At 41.2% G+C, this 21,284-nt stretch overlaps 2 protein-coding genes across 13 annotated transcripts in view; one reads left to right on the top strand and one right to left on the bottom strand.

Moving 5' to 3' along the window:
• The window catches only part of LOC147363461 (uncharacterized), an 82,017-nt gene that overhangs the window by 58,705 nt on the left and 2,028 nt on the right, over positions 1-21,284 (bottom strand). The gene's annotated exons all lie outside the window — the stretch shown is intronic.
• MAP4K3 (mitogen-activated protein kinase kinase kinase kinase 3) overlaps positions 20,607-21,284 on the top strand; it is a 184,975-nt gene continuing 184,297 nt past the window's right edge. For 3 of the 9 annotated variants that reach the window (XR_015137174.1, XR_015137172.1, XM_086327335.1), the window contains exon 1: positions 20,634-21,117. Coding sequence is in view for 2 of the 9 variants with exons in the window: in XM_086327335.1 (XP_086183461.1) it covers positions 21,022-21,117 (96 nt within the window). In the remaining 7 variants the exon portion in view is untranslated. Of the gene's footprint in view, positions 21,118-21,284 lie in introns of all 9 variants that reach the window. The other 6 variants (XM_086327337.1, XM_086327338.1, XR_015137173.1 and 3 more) reach the window with 4 other exon arrangements.

Below are 21,284 nucleotides of genomic sequence, written 5' to 3' on the forward strand. Positions count from 1 at the left end.
CAGGACTGATCTCTTTTAGAATGGACTGGTTGGATCTCCTTGCAACCCAAGGGACTCTCAAGAGTCTTCTCCAACACCACAGTTCAAAAGCATCAATTCTTCGACACTCAGCTTTCTTCACAGTCCAACTCTCACATCCATACATGACCACTGGAAAAACCATAGCCTTGACTAGATGGACCTTTGTTGGCAAAGTAATGTCTCTGCTTTTGAATATGCTATCTAGGTTGGTCATAACTTTTCTTCCAAGGAGTAAGCGTCTTTTAATTTCATGGCTGCAGTCACCATCTGCAGGCCAGAATAATTAGATTTTCTCCTCCAATAATTTGAATCTTGCATAGCAGCACACAGGGAAAGAAGGTATTTAAGACTAGTCATCAGAAGGCAGAATCCTAGAGACTTTGCTGGGGAACTTTTGTTTCTAAAATCTCTGTAACCTTCCTAGTTCCTTTTCTTTCTTCTTAGGTATGCAGTAATTGATTTGATTCTGTAACTTACTCCTTTATGACTCCATAAATCTCTTTTTTACTTAAGTTAGTTTCTTGCAATAGAAGAACTCTAACTGGTTCAAATAATATAAAAAATATTCATGTGGTAGGGAGGTTGAATGTAGGGGGCTACCTCCTCAAAAAAAAAAAAAAAAACCCATAAATCACTCCAACACAAAAGTTTTTTATTTTTTTATATCACCTATTGGTTCATTTTCACATAGTGTACCTATCATCTTAAATTTTATTTTTCTACCTAACATTGTACCTGTAAAAATTTTTAGTGTCTCTACAAAGTCTGATCACCATTTTAAATGTATGTTATTATCTTGTACTGATAATAGCATAATTTGTTAAATCTTGGTCCACTCATTGAATATTTGGGCTGATTTTAGCTAATAGATGTCATGTTTAAAATAATCATTTCTACAGCAAGCTTTGTGCTTCTGTTGAATTTTTCTTTCCTTAGGATAAATTTACAAAATTGAAAAATGGATCTTCTATGGTGTTTTCCTTGTTCCTTTCATGAATTTGATGTGTTGCTTTGTAAAGTGAAAGGTGCTTTTGTACTACAAATAATTTTCTGGTTTGAATGTTTGGATTTCAATTTATGCAATATTCTTAGATTGGGCAAATTCAGATGAACAGAATTTGCTTAGTTAAAAATCTACATTGTGACTGTTATACAAGTATTCATATGATTATAACTATTTAAATACACCTTTGTATTGAATATTACATAAATAAAAATGGTACAAATCACAAGTGGAGAATCTCAATGAATTTTCACAAAGTGAACACACGCATATGTAATGAGTACAAAGATCAAAAAGGGCTACTGGCCCTCTAGAATCCCCTTTATGCTCCCACCCAGTTATAACCTTCTGTCAGATAACCACAATCCTGATGTCTATTATCATAATTTAATCTCTTCTGTTTTTGAACTTTAAATAAATGCAGCCTTCTGTGCACAGTTCCTTTCATTTATTATTATGTTTCACGCATATGTAGCGGTAGTTCATTCATTCTCATCATGTGTAGTATTGCATTGTGTAGATCCACACCATTTACGTATCTATTCTACTGTTGAATGGATATTTGGGTTGTTGGTAAATTTTGACTACTACAAATAGGACCAAAATTGCTGGGCCACAGGTTATGCACATATTCAGTCGTCCAAACTGCCAAATAGTCTCCCAAAGTGGTACCAAGTTACATTCTCACCAGCTGTGTGGGGCAGTTACAGCTGCTTCACATCTTCCAATGTTGTGGTTTTTCACATGTTTATCGGGCACTTGGATATTCTCTTTTCTGAAGTACCTGTTCAAATCTTTGACCTATTTTGGGGGGTCAGATTTATTGAGATATGATTTTTTTTTTGAGATACGATTTTCATACAATGAAATTCACCAATTTTAAGAGCACAAGTCTATGAATTTTACAAATGCATTCTATAAGGTAAATATCATCATACTAATGATATAGTTCCCTTTTGTCCTCTGAAGTCAATTTCCTTCTCCCACCCCATGACCACTGGCAGCACGGACATGCATGCCACCACTGTACCTTGTAATGTACAACTGCACACACATGGAATCAGGTAGGGAGTCTGTGTCTGGCTCCTTTCACTGAGGATAATGCTTTTCAAATTCTATCCATGTCATTTCATGTATCAGAAGTTCATTAAGTTTTTTTAAATTGCTAAATAGTATTCCACTGTATAGATGTGCCACAATTGATTTATCCATTCACCTGTTTAATAGAACATTTTGTTTCCAGATTTGGTCCATTATGAATATAGTTGTAGTAAACGTTCAAGAATTAATATATATGTTTATGAATACATATGTTTTCATTTCTCTTAGGTAGATACACAGGAATGTGATTGCTGGGTCCTATGGTAGGTCTATGTTTAACTTCATAACAAATTGTCAGATTTTTCCAAAGTGGCCATATTGTTTACACTCCTACCAGAAGTATATGAGTGTTTCGGTTGCTCCAAATCTTTGCCAATACTTGGTGCTGTCAGTGTTGTTAATATTAACCCTTCTAGTTTGTGTGTACTGGTATCTCATTGTGGTTTTAATTCCATTTCCTTGACAGTTAATGATGTTGAGCATCTCTTCATGTGCTTATGGCCATTCATAAAATATCTATTCAAATCTTTTGCCCATGTTATAAATTGCATTTTTTCACTTTGAGTTCTTACTGAGTCATAAGCATTCTTCTGTATTCTTGATACAAGTCCTTCAGGTACGTTTTACAAATATTGTATTCCAATATGTGGTTTGAGTTTTCATTTTTATAACAGTGACTATACATTTCTATAAGTCTAAATTTATTTCAAACTAAAAGACTTCCAGAAAGAGAAGAAATAACTAGTTTGTTAAGAGTTTTAAACCATGAATGGATACTGAATTTTATCAAATTCCTTTTCTGTATCTATAAAGATTATCATATATATTTTATTTATTTATTGGGTAAATAATAAGACTATTAATGTTAAACTGACTTTGAATGCTTGAAATAAATACACATCTTATATATCATATGCCACTGGATTTGTCTTGCTGATATTTAATTTATAATTTTTTTCATCACTGATAAGAGAAAGTAGTCTATAATTTTCTTTTCTTGTAATGATCTCAGATTTGGAGATCAACAGTTTATTGGCTTCATAAAATGAGTTGGTATTTTTGTATTCTCTGAGTTTGTGCAAGACTGTTATTTCTTCCTTAACATTTGGAAGAATTCAATAGTGAAGTCATAAGAATCTGGGGTTAATAGCTAATGTCTCAGTATTTTGATTTCTATTTATTCCACTAGTTACTTACTCTTTCTTATTGTCTTTTTTTTATTATTAATTTGGGGTACAGTTGCTTTATAATATTGTGTTTGTCTCTGCTGCATAGCAAAGTGAATCAGTTGCATATATATGAATGTTGTTGTTGTTGTTCAGTCACTAAGTCACGTCCAGCTCTTTGCAACCCCATGGATGGCAGCATGCCAGGTCTCCCCGTCCCTCAGATCACCCGTAGTTTGCCCAAGTTCATGTCCATTGAATCAGTGATGCTATCCACCCATCTCATCCTCTGTCACCCTCCTCCTTTTGCCTTCAATTTTTCCCAGCATCAAGGTCTTTTTCAGTGAGTCGGCTCTTTGCATCAGGTGGCCAAAGTATTAAAGCTAAAGCTTCAGGATCTGTCCTTCCAATGAATATTCAGGGTTGATTTCCTTTAGGATTGACTGGTTTGATCTCCTTGCTGTTCAAGGGACTCTCAAGAGTCTTCTCCAGCACCACAATTTGAAAGCACCAATTCTTCGGCATTCACCCTTCTTAACTGTCCAATTCTCACATTGGCACATGACTACTGGAAAAACCATAGCTTTGACTATACAGACCTTTGTTGGCAAAGTGATGTCTTTGATTTTTAATATGGTATCTAGGTTTGTCATAGCTTTCCTTCTAAGAAGCAAATGTCTTCCAATCTCTTGGCTGCAATCACCATCCCCAGAGATTTTGAAGCATAAGAAGAGAAAATCTGTCACTGCTTCCATTTTTTTCCCTTCTATTTGCCATGAAATGATGAGACAGGATGCCATGACCTTAGTTTTATGAATGTTGAGTTTTAAGCCAGCATTTTCACTCTCCTCTTTCACCTTCATCAAGAGGCTCTTTAGTTCCTCTTCATTTCTGCCATTAGAGAGGTATCATCTGCATACCTGAGATTATTAATACTTCTGGCAATCTTGATTACAGTTTGTGATTCATCCAGCCTGGCATCTCGCATGATGTACTCTGCATGTAAGTTGAATAAACAGGGTGACAATATATAACCTTGTCGTACTCCTTTTCCAATTTTGAATCAGTCCATTGTTCCATGTCTGATTCTAACGGTTGCTTCTTGACCCACATACAGGTTTCTCAGGAGACAGGTAAGATAGTCTGGTATTCCCATCTCTTTAAGAATTTTCCACAGTTTGCTGTGATTCACACAAAGGCTTTCATGTAGTCAATGAAACAGAAGTAGATGTTTTTCTGGAATTCCCTTGCTTTCTCTACGATTCAGAGAATGTTGGCAATTTGATCTCTGGTTCCACTGCCTTTTCTAAACCCAGCATGTACATCTGGAAGTTCTTGATTCAAGTCCTGCTGAAGCCTAATTTGAAGGATTTTAAGCATAACCTTACTAGCATGGGAAGTGAGTGTAACTGTCGGGAGATCTGAACATTCTTCAGCACTGCCCTTTTTTTGGGAGTTGGGATGAAAACTTACTTTTCCAGTTCTGTGGCCACTGCTGGATTTCCCAAATTTGCTGACATATTGAATGCAGTACTTTAACAGCATCATCTTTTAGGATTTAAAATAGCTCAGCTGGAATTCCATAACCTCCACTAGCTTTGTTGGTAGTAAGGCTTCCTAAGGCCCACCCACTTGACTTCACACTCCAGGATGTCTGGCTGTAGGAGAATGACCACACCATTGTGGTTATCTGGGTCATTATGGCCATTTTTGTACAGTTCTTCTGTGTATTCTCTTTTTCAGATTTTTTTCCCATATAGGTCATTACAGAGTATTGAGTAGAGTTCCTTGTACTATACAATAGGTCTTATTAGTTATTGATTTTATAAATAGTAGTGTGTATATGTCAGCCCCAAACTCCCCTTATTGTCTTTCTTGCCTTCCTTTTGCTTGAGTTTTCTTTATTATTACTTTTTACTATTTATACAAGATATTGTTTACACATACTTTTACTGTTCTCTTAATAGTAACCCTAGAGTTTACAACTTGTACCCTTGATTTACTTTAGCTTATTATAAATTAGGGCTTCCCAAATGGCACTAGTAGTAAAGAATCTGTCTGCCCATGCAGGAGACGCCAGAGATGCAGGTTCATTCCCTGGGTCAGGAAGATTCTCTGGAGTAGGAAATGGCAACGCATTCCAGTATTCTTGCCTGGAAAATTCCACAGACAGAGGAGCTGGTAGGCTACAGTTCATAGGGTGGCAAAAAGTTGGACATGACTATGTATGTCCACACATTATAAATGAATACTTTTACTACTTCTGAGACGTCATATCCTTGCTGGCATCCCCGTGAGAGGTCTATACCATTCTGAACTGTTATCTGGGAATGAACATGGGTCTTCACCATTTATGGAAACTGCCTCTTGTCTAGTTCTTGCCTCCTTCTGGAATCAAGAGATCCAAATTCTCCTGAAGTCAAGTCATTCCCATTTTCTTAGAACCCTTCTCCTTCCAGATAATTGAGTCTCTGTCTCCCTAAAACTTTAGAAAATCAGCACATTTTATCCTTTCCTGTAGACAAGAGAAGGGAAAAATATTTGTTTTTCCATGGCAAGCCCATAGACAGGAAAATAAGACATGATATCTTAATCAACTGCCACACCTACTAATATTATTTGGATTTTGTGGCCTTGAGTTAGAATGTAACAATTATTAATTACTCTATTTCCAGGGGAAAGTAATTTCATGTTATAAACTTTTAGGAAACTTTGAGAACCCAACATATTCATTGGATATCAGTTCAGTTCAGTTCAGTCGCTCAGTCGTGTCCGACTCTTTGAGACCCCATGAATTGCAGCACGCCAGGCCTCCCTGTCCATCACCAACTCCCCGAGTTCACTCAGACTCATGTCCATCGAGTCAGTGATGCCATCCAGCCATCTCATCCTCTGTCGTCCCCTTTTCCTCCTGCCCCCAATCCCTCCCAGCATCAAAGTCTTTACCAATGAGTCAACTCTTTGCATGAGGTGGCCAAAGTACTGGAGTTTCAGCTTTAGCATCATTCTTTCCAAAGAAATCCCAGGGCTGATCTCCTTCAGAATGGACTGGTTGGATCTCCTTGCAGTCCAAGGGACTCTCAAGAGTCTTCTCCAACGCCACAGTTCAAAAGCATCAATTCTTCAGTGCTCAGCCTTGTTCACAGTCCAACTCTCACATCCATACATGACCACAGGAAAAACCATAGCCTTGACTAGATGGACCTTTGTTGGCAAAGTAATGTCTCTGCTTTTGAATATGCTATCTAGGTTGGTCATAACTTTCCTTCCAAGGAGTAAGCATCATTGGATATATTCTCTCTATAACAGCATATTTCTTGCTTTTCTTTATTTAAGGAAAGGAAAAATTGCAGATACCAATGATAAGGTTCATTATTAATATAAAAATACTCTGGTCACTGCTTTAAGACTTTACTTCAACCTTAATACCCACAAATGAGGTCAACATGAGGGAATAAGTGATCTTTTACCAAATTGCAAGATATTTTTGTGTCTCTAGTTTTCTTTGTCAAGGCATAAATGACATAGAGATAAAGAAGGATAATAATTTAAAAGATATTACCTCCCTGAGGTACACTTTAGAGTGAAGAATGAAGTCATAAATACAGATGTAGGTAAGGTCTAATTTAAGAAACTGTATTTTGGATATTGTAGCACTTAGGCCAAAGAACCCTGAGACAGCGGCCTGGTTTAGTAAAATACACCAGGGATAAAACGGAGGTAGTTTTGAAATAGACCATACCAGCTACTACTTTTGCTAAAAGTAACCACACTGATTCCTACATTTATTTCATTCTGTGATAACTGACTTTTCGTTCTGAGAAGAGACAGTGTAGTCCAGGCCTCTCACCATTTCCTGTGCTCCTCAGCTTTCATTCTGGACTAGTAGAAACTAAACTTTTACTCTGAGGTGTCGGGGGACGTGATTGCCTCAAGCACCAAGCACTTTTTACTAGACAGACTACAGGTAAATTGAACTCAAAGTAACTTCTTTTCCTCCAAAATCCTTTCTGATTTCACAGGTGCAATATTTTTTGTTTTTTAGTTTCACTGGACCACCATTCCCAGGTCTTGTCTAATAAACACTACAAAAAACAAGGTGTATTTGTGTGTGATTATGCAGCATATCAAGAGAGGAAATGTTTTTCCAAAATAATTTGTAAGTTTGGCCTATGATTGTCTGAAAACTGGAAATAACTATGAAGCAGTTCAATAGTCATAAAATGAATTTTTAAAATCTGACTTTCCCTATAAGAAATAACCCACACTTAATAATTCAAGAGCCGATTATTCAGAATGTGTAATATACAAACCCGTTATTTTTTCTTTTCCCTTCTGCTGCCTGATTTTTCGTCATTTCACAGCTCATTAGTATTCTCTCTCTTGGAAAAGAAAAGCAAATGTAGCTCAAACTAGTATTTTCAACTTTCTATGTACAGGTTTTGTAGGAAGGGTTATAATTATTGGTTCATAAACCACTTTTCTTTAATAAGTATCTGGTTAGGCTCTACTGGGCACTGGGGAAGAATAAAACACATTAAAGACATTGTCCCTGCTCTTAATTCTCTTACAATATAATTGGAAAAAGAAGGTTCATGTACAGTAAAGTCAAACATTAATGCAAGGCAATATATATTTAAACAACAATATGAAAGAATTTGGTCATAAATACATAGTGTACAAGAGAACTTTATAGATCTATTAGGAAGGAAGCTAGGCATGAGCAATGAGGGGTGGCCTGGCTGAAAGGCATGCAAGCTCATCTCTAAACCCCATCCCAGACACACCCAGGAGAGCTCACAGATATGCTACAAAAATAGCCACAGAGACTCTTCCAACTCCTGCACATGCACACAGTGAATACAAACCAATCACAGGGGCTTCTTCAAGTAATTTTAAGCAGCCAGGAGCCCATTAAGGGTTCATAAATATTCTACACATATATACATCTGATTATAACAGACTGAATTATGGGAAGACATATACAACAGAGCCTGCTGTTATATAGCTTGCAATTGTCAATCGGCCTTGACTGTATGCCTATTTACGTTTCCTTTCATTGATTGGTGGTGGGTACAGGCCCTATTTTGCATAGTGAAAGTGCAAGTGAAAGTCCCTCAGTCATGTCCGACTCTTTGCAATCCCATGGAATTCTCTAGGCCAGAATACTGTGCCTTTCCCTTCTCCAGGGTATCTTCCCAACCCAGGGATCGAACCCAGGTCTCCCACATTACAGGTGGATTTTTTATTTAGCACAGGGCATAACCAAGAGGAGGAGACAGGAAGTATAAAGAAGAGGGAAGCCAAGAGGGAATGGGATGACTCCTTTGGGGTCAGCCTGCTCCTATGCCTTGGGAGTGTCTGTCTAATGAAAGACCTGTCTGCTTGCGCTGAACTGAGCTGTAACTTTTCTGTTACGTTAAACCCTTTAGTTCGTTGTTCCAAATTTTTGTTGCAATGAGACAAGAACTGAGGGAAAAAAATAAACTGACCTGACATCTATCACGGTTTCGAAAAGGGGAAGCAGTTTGAATTGATAAGGTTGGTCACAGAAATTCTCAATTAAGGTAGTGAGACTTGAGCTAGATATCAAAGAATGGATGGAATTCCAGCATGAGAAAAGAAAAAGAAACAAATCTGCACAAGAGTAAAAACCACAAGAGAATCCCAGAACTCCAGGGCCCATGGCCCAGAGATACTTTTAAACGGAATATTCCAAACATACAGAGTATAGAAAAATAATATAACAAACTCTTTTGTCTTTCCCACCCAGCTTTGTCACATGTTTACTTTTGATCCACGTTTTTTGCTTTTTTCTTTTAAAAGAAACACAGATTTGGCTAATGGCTTCTGCATACTCTATCATTATCCTGCCTTCTCAGCAGAGGTAACAACTATCCTGAATTCAGAGTTTATCATTACCACAAATATTTTAAAATGCTATTACAAATGGAAATATGCAGTATCATTTGATGCATTTAACATTCATGTCAATGGTAGCATACTTTATCTTCTGTCACTTTTTTTCACTCAGTATTCCATTAGTTGAGATTTATGCATATTCTAATTCCAGTTTTAGCTCATTTACTTTAACTATAATATTATATTCTACTGTGTGATCATACACAAATTTACTTATCCATTCTCAGGTTGATGAATATTTAGGTTGTTTCCAATTATTTTCCTATTATAGACAATGCTTCAGTGAACATTCATTTACATGTCTCCTTACCCATTTTTGAGGGAGAGTTTCTTGTATACATGGGGAAGTGGAATTGTTACATTGTAAGACTGTAAAGGCATCTTTAGCTTTGATAATGAAACATGTCCTTCCAACGTGGTTGTACCAATTTATTCTCCTCCTTACGGTGTATAAGATTTCCCTTTTCTTCTTTACCTTTGCAACTCTGACGACTGCAGCATAGGCATGGAACTGCCAGGTACCCTGGAGTCAATTCTTCGTGTAAACTGCAACCTGTAAGCACTTTTCGTAGGTGATGCTCAGTTGTGGACTGCACCAGGAACCAGCCCAGCCCGAGCTCAGAGGGGACAGCAAAGCTCTGGGAGAGAACTGGAGAAAGAACGGGCTGAGTGGTCGAGGACTGGGTGCATATCTTACTCATAATACAACCAACACCTAATATAAGCTGAAGTTCAGTCATCAAAGCTGACTTTGATGGTGGGCTTCCGTCTATGGGGTCACACAGAGTCGGACATGACTGAATTGACTTGGCAGCAGCAAGCTTCAATTTCCTCATTTCTAAACTGGGGACGATAATAAATGAAGGAGTGATTCCAAAGATAAAATGAGATATAAATATGAAAACATTTATAAATGCTAAAAAGCAATGCAAATTCAGTTATAACAGCTTTGAAAGCTGCTTCTGTGTCATGACTTCTTACATAGGACCAGATAATATTTTAGCAAAATTCAAAACTATTGGCAAATTTCTCATTGGCATTCTTCTCGTAACCTTAATTTATTCTGGGATCCCACCTACCTCAAACTCTTCTTAGGATCACATATAAAGATACACCATAATCTTAGAAAGGTATTCTAATCATTACTTGCAGCTCTCAAAGAGCACCTATAAGGAACCCATTCATGGTTACAGACTCACACTTGAGGTCCATTCTATTCTCTTTAGGCCTTAAACACAAACCCCCAAACTTTCTCTAGGAACCAGTTAACTGAGCTTTTGGTTATTTTCTCCCTTCTCTCTTTCTTTCAACATCTGAAAGGTTGATTCAGCTCCTTTCTGGCTGAATTATTCCCCTTGTCTTCTTACTGCCCAACTAACATGTCTCCAACTATCCTGTCTCTAAATTTCATGTCACAAATATATCAAACAAAGAAAGGCTGGAAAACACTGCCTGAGGAAGAATGAATACATACTCAAATCTTAATAAATCATCCCACAGTATAAATTCTTGATATGGAAGTAACATTCTTTTCACTTTAAATGTTTAAAAAAAAAAAAAAAAAAGAAGTCCAGAAACATTTTCTGCTCCCTTTAAGTGGCCTTCATTCAAAAAAAAAAAAAAAAAATTGCTCACCATTGTTCTACACTCTCAGACTGAGAAAAGAACTTAGAGATCTCGTGATTCTACTCTTTATTTGTATGACTCAAATTTACACGTGATGATCTCATTTCCTCTTGTACTTTCTAAATCTGTCACCATCTTAGCAATGGTTTCTCCTTAATGCCCTTTTTATCTTCTCAAATTTAATATGCCTAAAAGTGAGTTCATATTCATTCCAAATTTAGCTTCCTCCCAGGACTTCCATATTTTCACTGTTGGCATTTTAAGAAGTCTGCTTCTTAGCCAGGTGTGGTATTGTCAGAAGAGAATGGGGCCAGGGAGACTAATTAAGAGGCTCGCATCCCATAGCTAAAAACAGACTGCTCTCAGATTTGCGGACATGGTATTTTGGATTTATTTGGAAGGATCAAAGAGGGCTCTCTTTAGGTGACAGGTTAGCCCTAAATATTGACATCAGCAATGTAAAAGTGTTATACTTTTAGGTATTAAAAGTTCCTACAACATTTTCAGATACTGATGCCCAGTTGATGCTGGTGTTGAGACAAAGATAGAATGCCTGTACAGCTCCACACTTACACTTAAAAATGACCATTCATAAATTTTATAGAAGAGCTTAGCCTTTTGTAAATAAAATACAAAGCAGCCAGGAACGTTTCATGAGTTTCCTTCCTTTTGTTCCTTTTATGATGAGAACAATTATTTCACCAACACATGTTTAAACTATTTCTGATGGTATCAGATGCTCAGCTGGGAAAGTTGGTATTACCAGATGAGTCTTAATTTAAACATAAGAAGATTTTTAAAGTATCTTTAAGTCCAGATGATCAGATTCCAGGCTGAAGTTTTGGCTCTAATGCTGAGAAGTGGCAGAGAAGGCAATGGCACCCCTCTCCAGTACTCTTGCCTGGAAAATCCCATGGACAGAGGAGCCTGGTGGGCTGCAGTCCATGGGATCACTAAGAGTCAGATACGATTGAGCGACTTCACTTTCACTTTTCACTTTCCTGCATTGGAGAAGGAAATGGCAACCCACTCCAGCGTTCTTGCCTGGAGAATCCCAGGGACGGGGGAGCTTGGTGGGCTGCCGTCTATGGAGTCGCACAGAGTCGGACACAACTAAAGCGACTTAGCAGCAGCAGCAGCAGCTGAAAAGTGGTCTTGATCCAGTTGGGCTTTACCATGAGCTCAGGCCCAGCAGGTTCTGTTTCCTGAGGCAGAGATCTGGGTCAGTTTGAGAAATGAGTTACCTTCACAGCTGCCTTGAGCAATGAGCAGAGGGTAAGGAATAATGAAAAACTCCTAGCATTTTATTTGAATTATTTTACTGGGCTTTTATTTCTGATTTGCTTTGTTTCTGTTTTGGCTGTTTTTTGTTTGTTTTGATAAAAAAAAAAAAAAACAACTCCAGTCCAGGTTTAAACCAAATTAGTGGATTTTTTTCCTCCAAGGTGATGAACTTTTTAGATATATAAGCAGATTGCTTTGCTACAGGCTTTGTTGAGAGTAAGGTTTGGAGTCCTCCTAAGGGAATAATAGCAACTAGACTAAAGTTTCTAATGAAAAGGCCAGCAGGATGGCACTCTGGGCAGTCACCTACCCTGGAAAAACACTGTATGTAATTGAATTTGTTCCGGTTCAACTCCATCTGGCCCAACAGTTGTCTTACTCTGTACTTGGGAACTAGAGGACAAGGCAATAGCCTTTAACTGAGGGCTAGACGTTATATGAAAGGGAACCAGGGAAACACTGTGCTCTCATCTACCAGGGGACAAAAGATGAATATAATTAGGAGTTTTATCCATAAGATTATCTTAGCATCTCTATCTCTCACCCAGCCTGCAATCAGCCTGCCCTTCCTTACAATCCTTTAATATTTTGTCTATTTTTTCCATAGCCTGCACCCATCAAGGATTAGTTGGGTCTAAAAAGATATCATTTACCTATAGAGTAGGCCCAAGAGCACCCCCTTGAAATCCTGACTTCTCAAGAAGATAGGAAGTACTTCTCTACCTAAACAAAGTTCTTGTCTTGTTTTTCTTTGCCAGATCTCTGCTGGTAGCAACACTGAGTAGTGGTATTCTGTGCCCGGTTTTGTTGGTGTGTTACATCTGTTTGGTGATGAGAAGATGCTATCTGATCTGATGAACTTTTGGCAGGGACTTTACAGTAGGATTTATGAGATTAGGTTTCTTGTCCCTGGTACTTCACGGCAATGGGCGTTCAAGAACACCTCTGACGATCTGATTCAGAGGTGAGCAAATGTTTTTTGGAGACGTTTCATGATCAGGACCTAGGGGCCAGCTGGAGTTGAGAATTATATAATTGCAAATTATAATCTGATCCCCTGGAGTTGGGCAGTACAATGGCCCTAAGTTTGTTGGAACTATAAGAAACTGAATCAAAGTTTAGGCCATGATAGTGCCGAGATAACAGGTACTTATAGTCTTCCAATAGTCAACACTGACCAGACTCCATGTGGAATACTGAGCTAGCTCAATGCTTAGCACCAAAATTTAGAAAGATATGAATATACAATATGTGTCCATATGAGAGGGGTCCAGATGAAATGTATGAAGATCATGATGTATGAGAAAGGCTGAAGGGGATCTAGGAGAATATAACTAAGAGGGGACACTCTGGCAGAAGAGTCACGAATGTCAATACTTAGGTCAGCACTAACCTCCATGATGATAAATCTAATGACACTCTTCTGTCTCCTGTCTCTTTTTTGGCGTTTAACACACTTGATCATTCTCTTTTTAAAAACTCCCTCCTTCTTTGCTTTGTTAATACTAATTGTCCTAGTTCCACAGATAGTAAAATTGAATTAGAAGGGCAAGAGACTTAGGTGTGGAAACACCTGTGAAGTATAAAGAGGCCTGGGAGCAGAAGTGCGAGGCACAAGACTGAGACTGCAGACCAGCTCTGCGGAAGGCTCAGTGAGGCCAACGAAGACCTCAGAGCAAACACTGCTCCATGTTCTCCCAGCTCATCTCCAGTTCTGCCCCCCGCCAATTCACTCGCCACCTGCAGACACTGCCGTATTTCCAAGACATAAATAAGATTATGCCACTCGTGAGCTGATGACCCATCACTAGCCCCCTTGGGTTCTCAATAAAAATCCAAATTATTTATCACAATTTGCATGCCTGTTAAGGGACGATCCCTGTTTACCACTCTAACCTTATCTGTTAGTCACCCCAGACAGAACTACTTTGATTTCTTTGAGTATAATCTTTCTACTCTCAGTATGGAGTATACTTTCTTGCCTGGCTAATTCTCTACTCATCTTTTAAGTCTCAGCTTAGAGGTTCCTTCCTCTGTGAAGATGTTCATAACCAGCAAAGACTAGATTCAGTGCCCTCTTACGTGAACCCAGGAACTACATAATAAAGGGGAAGTAGAATCTTGGCTGTGGATCTACAGAGAGCTGAGAAACATCACTTGGGTGCTAAATACTGGAAATGTAGTAAGAGAGACAGTACATATTAGGACTTCTCTCAGGGAACGTACTATGATGTAGAAAGGAATTCCATGGTAAATAGTTTGGTGTGGGTGATAGCTCTCCTAAGGGACATGATAAACATTCTCAATTCAGTCACTATCCACACCCTCCAGCCCAGCCCTAGGCATTTGGAAATGTTACTGTTGATGTCAGTATGGCTGGGGGCAGTACTGGTGCAGGGCAGGGATTTATAATGCTTGGGGACAGTCCCACACAAGGAAGAACTGTCCTATCCAAAATGCTCCTGAAACCTCCATTGAGAAACACTGTGCTAGGAGGTATGCAAATCTGAGAGCAGAGGTGAACTGCTCAGAATAACAGAGTAGAAGCTGAAAGCTGACACCTGAGGACTTCCATCTCCACCTACTTCCCATGCAGGGCTCCACTTGCCCTGTGAGTAAACGCTGAGTAAAAATACTGCTTTTAAAAATACTCATTTACTATCTTAAAAAAAAATTAAAATATTTATTTAAAGAAAGTAAAAATATATATAGGTTGAAAAAGAACCAAATTACTAGCCTGAGTGGCATCTAATATTTCCTTCTTGCTTTGCTTCTCTGCACCTCAGTACTTACCTGAGAACTTGTCTTTAGCCTCAATTTGAGTTTAGGGACCTATTTCATTGCCAGAACTTCATATATGTTTGACACCTAACAGATGCTCAACAAACATTTCTGAACTATGGCTCCCCAAAATTTAAAATTAGTCTCCTAGTTTTTTCTGTTTCAACTGTAATTTTTATTAGTGATAAATGTAAAAGTTATCACTTATTTCACATTTCTATTTGAGCACATCAAATTTAACATATACAAACAGAATCACTCCTTTGATCCAGTGTTAAAACTCTCCAGCAAATAACCCCAGCTCCTCTTATGACAAATGCTATCACCTTTTGGGGATCTTCCCAATTGTCTAGGTCAGGCACCTGCTTGTCATCCATGTCTCTGTCAGCTCCCTCACCTCTCCAAATCTGTCAATTCCATCTTCCAATTACTTCCTGGTTCCCTTCCCTTTTCTCCATCCTAGACATCTCTGGCCTTAATTCATGTTCTGTTATTGCATTTGCTTCCTAAATCATATCTCCATCCCCATCCTCATGACTCAGTTTAGTTCAGTCGCTCAGTCATGTCCGAATCTTTGTGACCCCATGGACTGCAACGCCAGGCTTCCCTGTCCATCACCAACTCCTGGAGCTTACTCAAACTCATGTCCATCGAGTCAGTAATGTCATCCAACCATCTCATACTGTCGTCCCCTTCTCCTCCCGCCTTCAATCTTTCCCAGCATCAGGTTCTTTTCAAATGAGTCAGTTCTTCACATCAGGTGGCCAAAGTATTGAAGTTTCAGCTTCAGCCTCAGTCCTTCCAATAAATATTCAGAATTGATTTCCTTTAGGATGGACTGGTTGGATCTCCTTGCAGTCCAAGGGACTCTCAAGAGTCTTCTCCAACACCACAGTTCAAAAGCATCAGTTCTTCGGCGCTCAGCTTTCTTTATAGTCCAACTCTCACATCCATACATGACTACTGGAAAAACCATAGCCTTGGCTAGATGGGCCTTTGTTGGCAAAGTAATGTCTCTGCTTTTCAATATGCTGTCTAGGTTGGTCATAGCTTTTCTTCCAAGGAGCAAGCGTGTTTTGATTTCATGGCTGCAGTCATCATCTCCAGTGATTTTGGAGCCCCCCAAAATAAAGTCTCTCACTGTTTCCATTATTTCCCCATCTATTTGCCATGAAGTGATGGGACCGGATCCTCATGACTGTTCCCCTTTAAAACATTATAAAAATGTACTCAAAACAACAGTAAATAATACTTTGTGGGATTACTACGGTGCCAGGCACTACTGACTTTTACACATTATTTTCTTTTCGACTCTTCATAATTGCTCCTCTTTGAAATAACTTCCCAAGGTTGTTCAGTAAGGAGAGAGAGACAAGATTTGAACCCTAGTAACCAGGCTCAGAGCTGTGCTAGGCGAGGCTATATAATCTCCTGCAATGTTCTGCCACATTGGTTCACAGACATATCTGGGTCTGAGTCTCTTCTCCCATGGATGGCTTGGTTGTACTGAGTCTTTTCTGAGTTAGGGTTGCCTCAGCATTCCTTTCCCTGAGCTGGTGGTGTACTGAAAATGTGAATGGTGGTTATTGGAGAGTTATTAGACAATGAGTTATTAGACTCATTGACAGTGAGTTATTAGACAACAGGTTCTGAGGATAAAACTGAAAGCTGGTATGGAGACCAGAGAATTTCTAAGCCACAGATCCATGAGGGACAGGCTAACAGAAGGGTGGTCTGGATATGGCAGTAACTACTACAGTCCATCTTAGCCTTCATGTGCTCCCTACACAGATGGGTGCTTTAAGGGCCTGGGGCTAAATGGCCAGCTTAGAGTGTACCATTTCCCACCTTGTCTGGCAAACTCTGATGTAGTTTTCAAAATTTAGCTTTAGCATCATTCCTACATCTTCTGGTCAACATTTATGTCCTTCCTCTGTGCTTCTCACACTGTTTTGGATACTGCAAATTCCTTGAGGGCAGTCACCATGGCATTTCTTTGTACTCTATGCCACTAGAATCTAATAACCACCGACTCGAAATGGGTAACAGGCAGGCAGATTCTGGCTAAGCATGAGAGAAAATGTTTAAAGTATAGTTTAACTACAAACTAGTGACTAAGAGCCTGACCTTTGTGTAGTACTGCTGCATCCTCTGCTGTTAAGTCGCTTCAGTCGTGTCCGACTCTGTGCGACCCCATAGACAGCAGCCCACCAGGCTCCCCCATCCCTGGGATTCTCCAGGCAAGAACGCTGGAGTGGGTTGCCATTTCCTTCTCCAATGCATGAAAGTGAAAAGTGAAAGTGAAGTCGCTCAATCGTATCTGACTCTTAGTGACCCCATGGACTGCAGCCCACCAGGCTCCTCTGTCCATGGGATTTCCAGGCAAGAGTACTGGAGTGGGGTACCATTGCCTTCTCTGTGTGTAGTACTACATTTAGTCAAATTTCAGCTTTTTCTGTTACCTTGAGCAGTTTCCTGTCTGTGCAACAAAAAATGGATATAATAATATCTATGTCATCAAGTTTTGAGATTTATATGAGATAAAACATGGAAAGAACTTGGCTCAGGGCCTGGCACCTTGTAAGTACTTGGTAATGTTAGATATTGTTGTTTCCTATTATTGTTATATGATTATTTACTAACACTATCTCACAATAAAGTGGGGTGCTTCAGAAATGTGTGTTAGTCACTCAGTTGTGTTCAACTCTTTGTGATCCCATGGACTCCATCAGGCTCTTCTGTCCATGGAATTCTCCAGGCAAGAAGAGGGTTGCCATTCCCCTCTTCAAAGGATCTTTCTGACCCGGGGGTTGAACCGCATCTCCTGCATTGCAGGCAGTAAGTTCCCTTTTAATGAAGGTATTCAAGAAGTAGTAAATAGGGAGAGACGCTTTGGAAGCAATTTATGACTTCTAAGGATGCTTCTAATCATAGAAGAAGGAAGCTGTTTCTCTGATTCAAAGAAAGTGTGATCATTAGTGTTATTTCTAGCGAAGATGAGAAGTGTTAGAATAGAAAAAAAAATCAACTTTGACTGTATATATGTATTAGTATTGCAAAGAACAAAATATTTTATTCTTTGTTGACTGCAAAAGTCCTTTTGTTTATGTTGTAACCCACATGGCAAATCAGGCCCCTTACATACAAATCCATGTCTTTTCAAAAGGACTAGTTTGGCCCTGCCAAAATGAAACAAACAAAACTTTAAAGACTGTTCCAACCCTACTGAACTGTCTCTTCCCTTTGAAAGAAGTCTATTAGCGATGCAAATACAAAGTTATCTGCACAGATGATAATCCTCACAAACAAAACAGTGAAACCATTAGAATGTTCTTTTTGGCGCATTCAATCCTGAGACTTTGTCTTTACAGCATTAAAAAGGCAGAGAAGGAGAGCAGAACTGGTTCCTATTTGGGATAGTTTATTAGATCTGCTTATCTAAATCCTGGGCTAATTATCCTCATGTTTGGCTTAAAGAAGCCAAACAATTCTCCAAAAGTGGACAGGCTGAAGAAAGGCTTGCACTCTGGGCAAGTACCTTAAACAGACCCAAAACAGGGTCCTTAGCCATGGAATAACATTTACAGTCAGGAGTTTAATTCTGAAGATACCAGAGGCTTAGGGTAGATCCATCTAGAAAAAAACCCAGTGATAAGTATTTATACAGTGGCAGTTTAAGTAATATGTTCATGGTATAATATGCTCATGGTACTGATACTTTAAAATAATTAAACACTAGACAATTGAAAGTCTACTTGTATAGGCGAAGAGATGGTCATTTCCCAACATCTTTTAGTCAACAGAGCAAACAACTTTGAGAATTTAGTAAACATGCAATCTTACTGTAAGCAAAGGGACTGAAAAGATAAAAATGAAGCAGTTTAGTTCATTTGACTATTATTTGATGATACTTACATGGTCTTTCATCCCATGGACAGAGAACCTGGCAGGCTACAGTCCACGGGGCTGCAAAGAGTCGGGACATGACTGGACAACTAATGTACACGTAGTTAGTTTTCCCAGTAGTTATGCACAGATGTGAGAGTTGGACCATTAAGAAGGCTGAGCACTGAAAAAATTATGCTTTGAACTGTGGTGCTGGAAAAGATTCTTGAGAGTCCCTTGGACTGCAAGGACATCAAACCAGTCAATCCTAAAGGAAATCAAAACTGAATATTAATTGGAAGGACTGATGCTGAAGCTCAAATACTTAGGCCATCTGATGTGAAGAGCCGACTCACTGGAAAAGGCCTTGATGCTTGGAAAGATTAAGGTCAGGAGGAGAAGAGGGCAACAGAGGATGAGATGGTTGGATGGCATCATCGAGGCAATGGACATGGGTTTGAGCCAACTGTGAGAGATCGTGAAGGACAGGGAAGGCTGGCATGCTGCAGTCCATGGGGTCACAAAGAGTCGGACACTACTGAGCAACTGAACAATTTTATCCTTAACAGGTTTGACAAGACCTAGTTTCTCAGGGAGCCTCGAGGCATTAGAGAATATTGATGGTCAGAGGGTGCGGTGCCTAAGGGTATCAGGAAAGCATTTCTGAAGCAAAACTCCCAAGTGGTACTTCGGAAATGGCCATCACCAATCTACTTGATTACCGCTGTTGGAAATGCCTAGTGGGCGCTTCCCAGGTGGCGCTGGGGGTAAAGAACCTGTCTGCCAATGCAGGAGACATGAAACACAGGTTTGATCCCCGAGTCAGGACGATTCTCTGGAGAAGGGCATGGCAATCCACTCCAGTATTCGCGCCTGGAGAATTCCATGGACCGAGGAGCCTGGCGGGCTACAGTCCATGGGATTGCAAAGAGTCAACAGGACTGAGCGACTAACACAATGGGTAGTTTCCTGAGAACAGAAAATTAACCCTCCATACCCAAAAGTTTTCTTGGACAGCTAATAAGAGTTGGAGCTGGTGTCCACATACATGGGATGCAGTGGTTGAAATCTGGGTCTTAAGCAGGGTGGAGCTTTGGGTTGTTCAACTATAGAGCTTCCGGATCATCACGTGTTGACATGTCAGGCGTGGGAATGGAGCTTGTCCACCCTCCACCTTTCATCCCCACCCCCCTCTCCTTTGCAAGGTTGCTTGACAGCTTGCTGGTCCCTCCCCCATCTGTGATAATCCAGATGCCTTGTGAAGGTGATCGTCAAGCACTGCTTTAGTTCTAGACTCTGCCTGTCTCCCACGCCCTCCACGCGTTCGGGGTGTTTCCCACCGCCTACCTACTCCACAGGCCACCCTGGCCGCCCTCCTGGCCCGTCCTCTTTGGCACCCCGGCAGGTCAACTCCACGGGCCCGAGTGTCGGGGGTCGGAGTCTGCACAGTTCACTTTTTTCAGGGGCTTTCCTCAGGACACTTTGCCAGCAATACCAGAAAGTCTGTGGTATTCGGTTGTGTCCTATTTGTGGCTGCGTCTTAAAAAAAAGTTCGAGACACTACCTGCAAATTCAAATTACTACCTGCTCAGGATGGGAGCCTAAGGAGGCGACGTCAAACTTTGTCGTTGGGGGAATGACAAGCGAATAGGCGCTCCTGTCGGCCTGTGCCCACCCACGGTCCCGGGGACAGGCGAGCTTTCCTGGCGCGGCCTGGCTGGCGGCGGCCGCAGACCGGTCCGCCACCACGGGAAGCCGCGGCCCCTTGGGCCGGTAGGGCCCGGCCACCCGCCCGCGCCGGGGAGGCGCGCGGAGCCGGAGCGCGCAAGGGGCGGGCTGCGCGCGGGGCCGGGGAGCGCTCCCTCCGGGATCGCGGCTGCGCAGTCGGGCGGGAGCCGGGAAAAGGGGAGGAGGGTGGCGGAGCCGGAGTAAGGGGAGGGGGAGGAGCGGCCAAGGCGGAAGCCATGTTGGAGTTTCACCCCGAGCTAGGGGCTGCGAGCGTCCTCCGCTCCGTGTGGGTGTGACCCGGGTTCGGCGCCGCGGCGGGCTGCGGGGGGCGGGGACGGTTAGGCCGGTGGTTGTCGTCCGCGGCGGCGGCCGCAGCGTGGAGCCGGGCAATTGTGACCGCCGGGGGGAGCCGGGGGCCGGCCGCGGCTCCCACTCTCCGTGTGGCCCCCTGAGCGCCCCCCCTCCCCTGGCTGGGAGGGAGGCGGGGGGCACCCGGGGCCCGCCATGAACCCCGGCTTCGATCTGTCCCGCCGGAACCCGCAGGAGGACTTCGAGCTGATTCAGCGCATCGGCAGCGGCACCTACGGCGACGTCTACAAGGTGAGGGCGAGGGGCCGCGCGCCGCCGAGGCCGCGGGGCGCTGACCCGCCGCGGGGAGGGTGGGGGGCGCCGGCGAGCCGGGGCGCCGGAGTCCGCCCTGCCTGTCGGCGCCGGAGAGATGTGGGGGAGGAGGCACGGCGGGCGCCCAGGGCTCCGCGGCTGTGCAG

Source organism: Bos grunniens, chromosome 11, assembly GCF_055505025.1.
Source record: "Bos grunniens cultivar Pamir isolate PY7600 chromosome 11, Bosgru_T2T1.0, whole genome shotgun sequence".
NCBI lineage: Eukaryota > Metazoa > Chordata > Mammalia > Artiodactyla > Bovidae > Bos > Bos grunniens.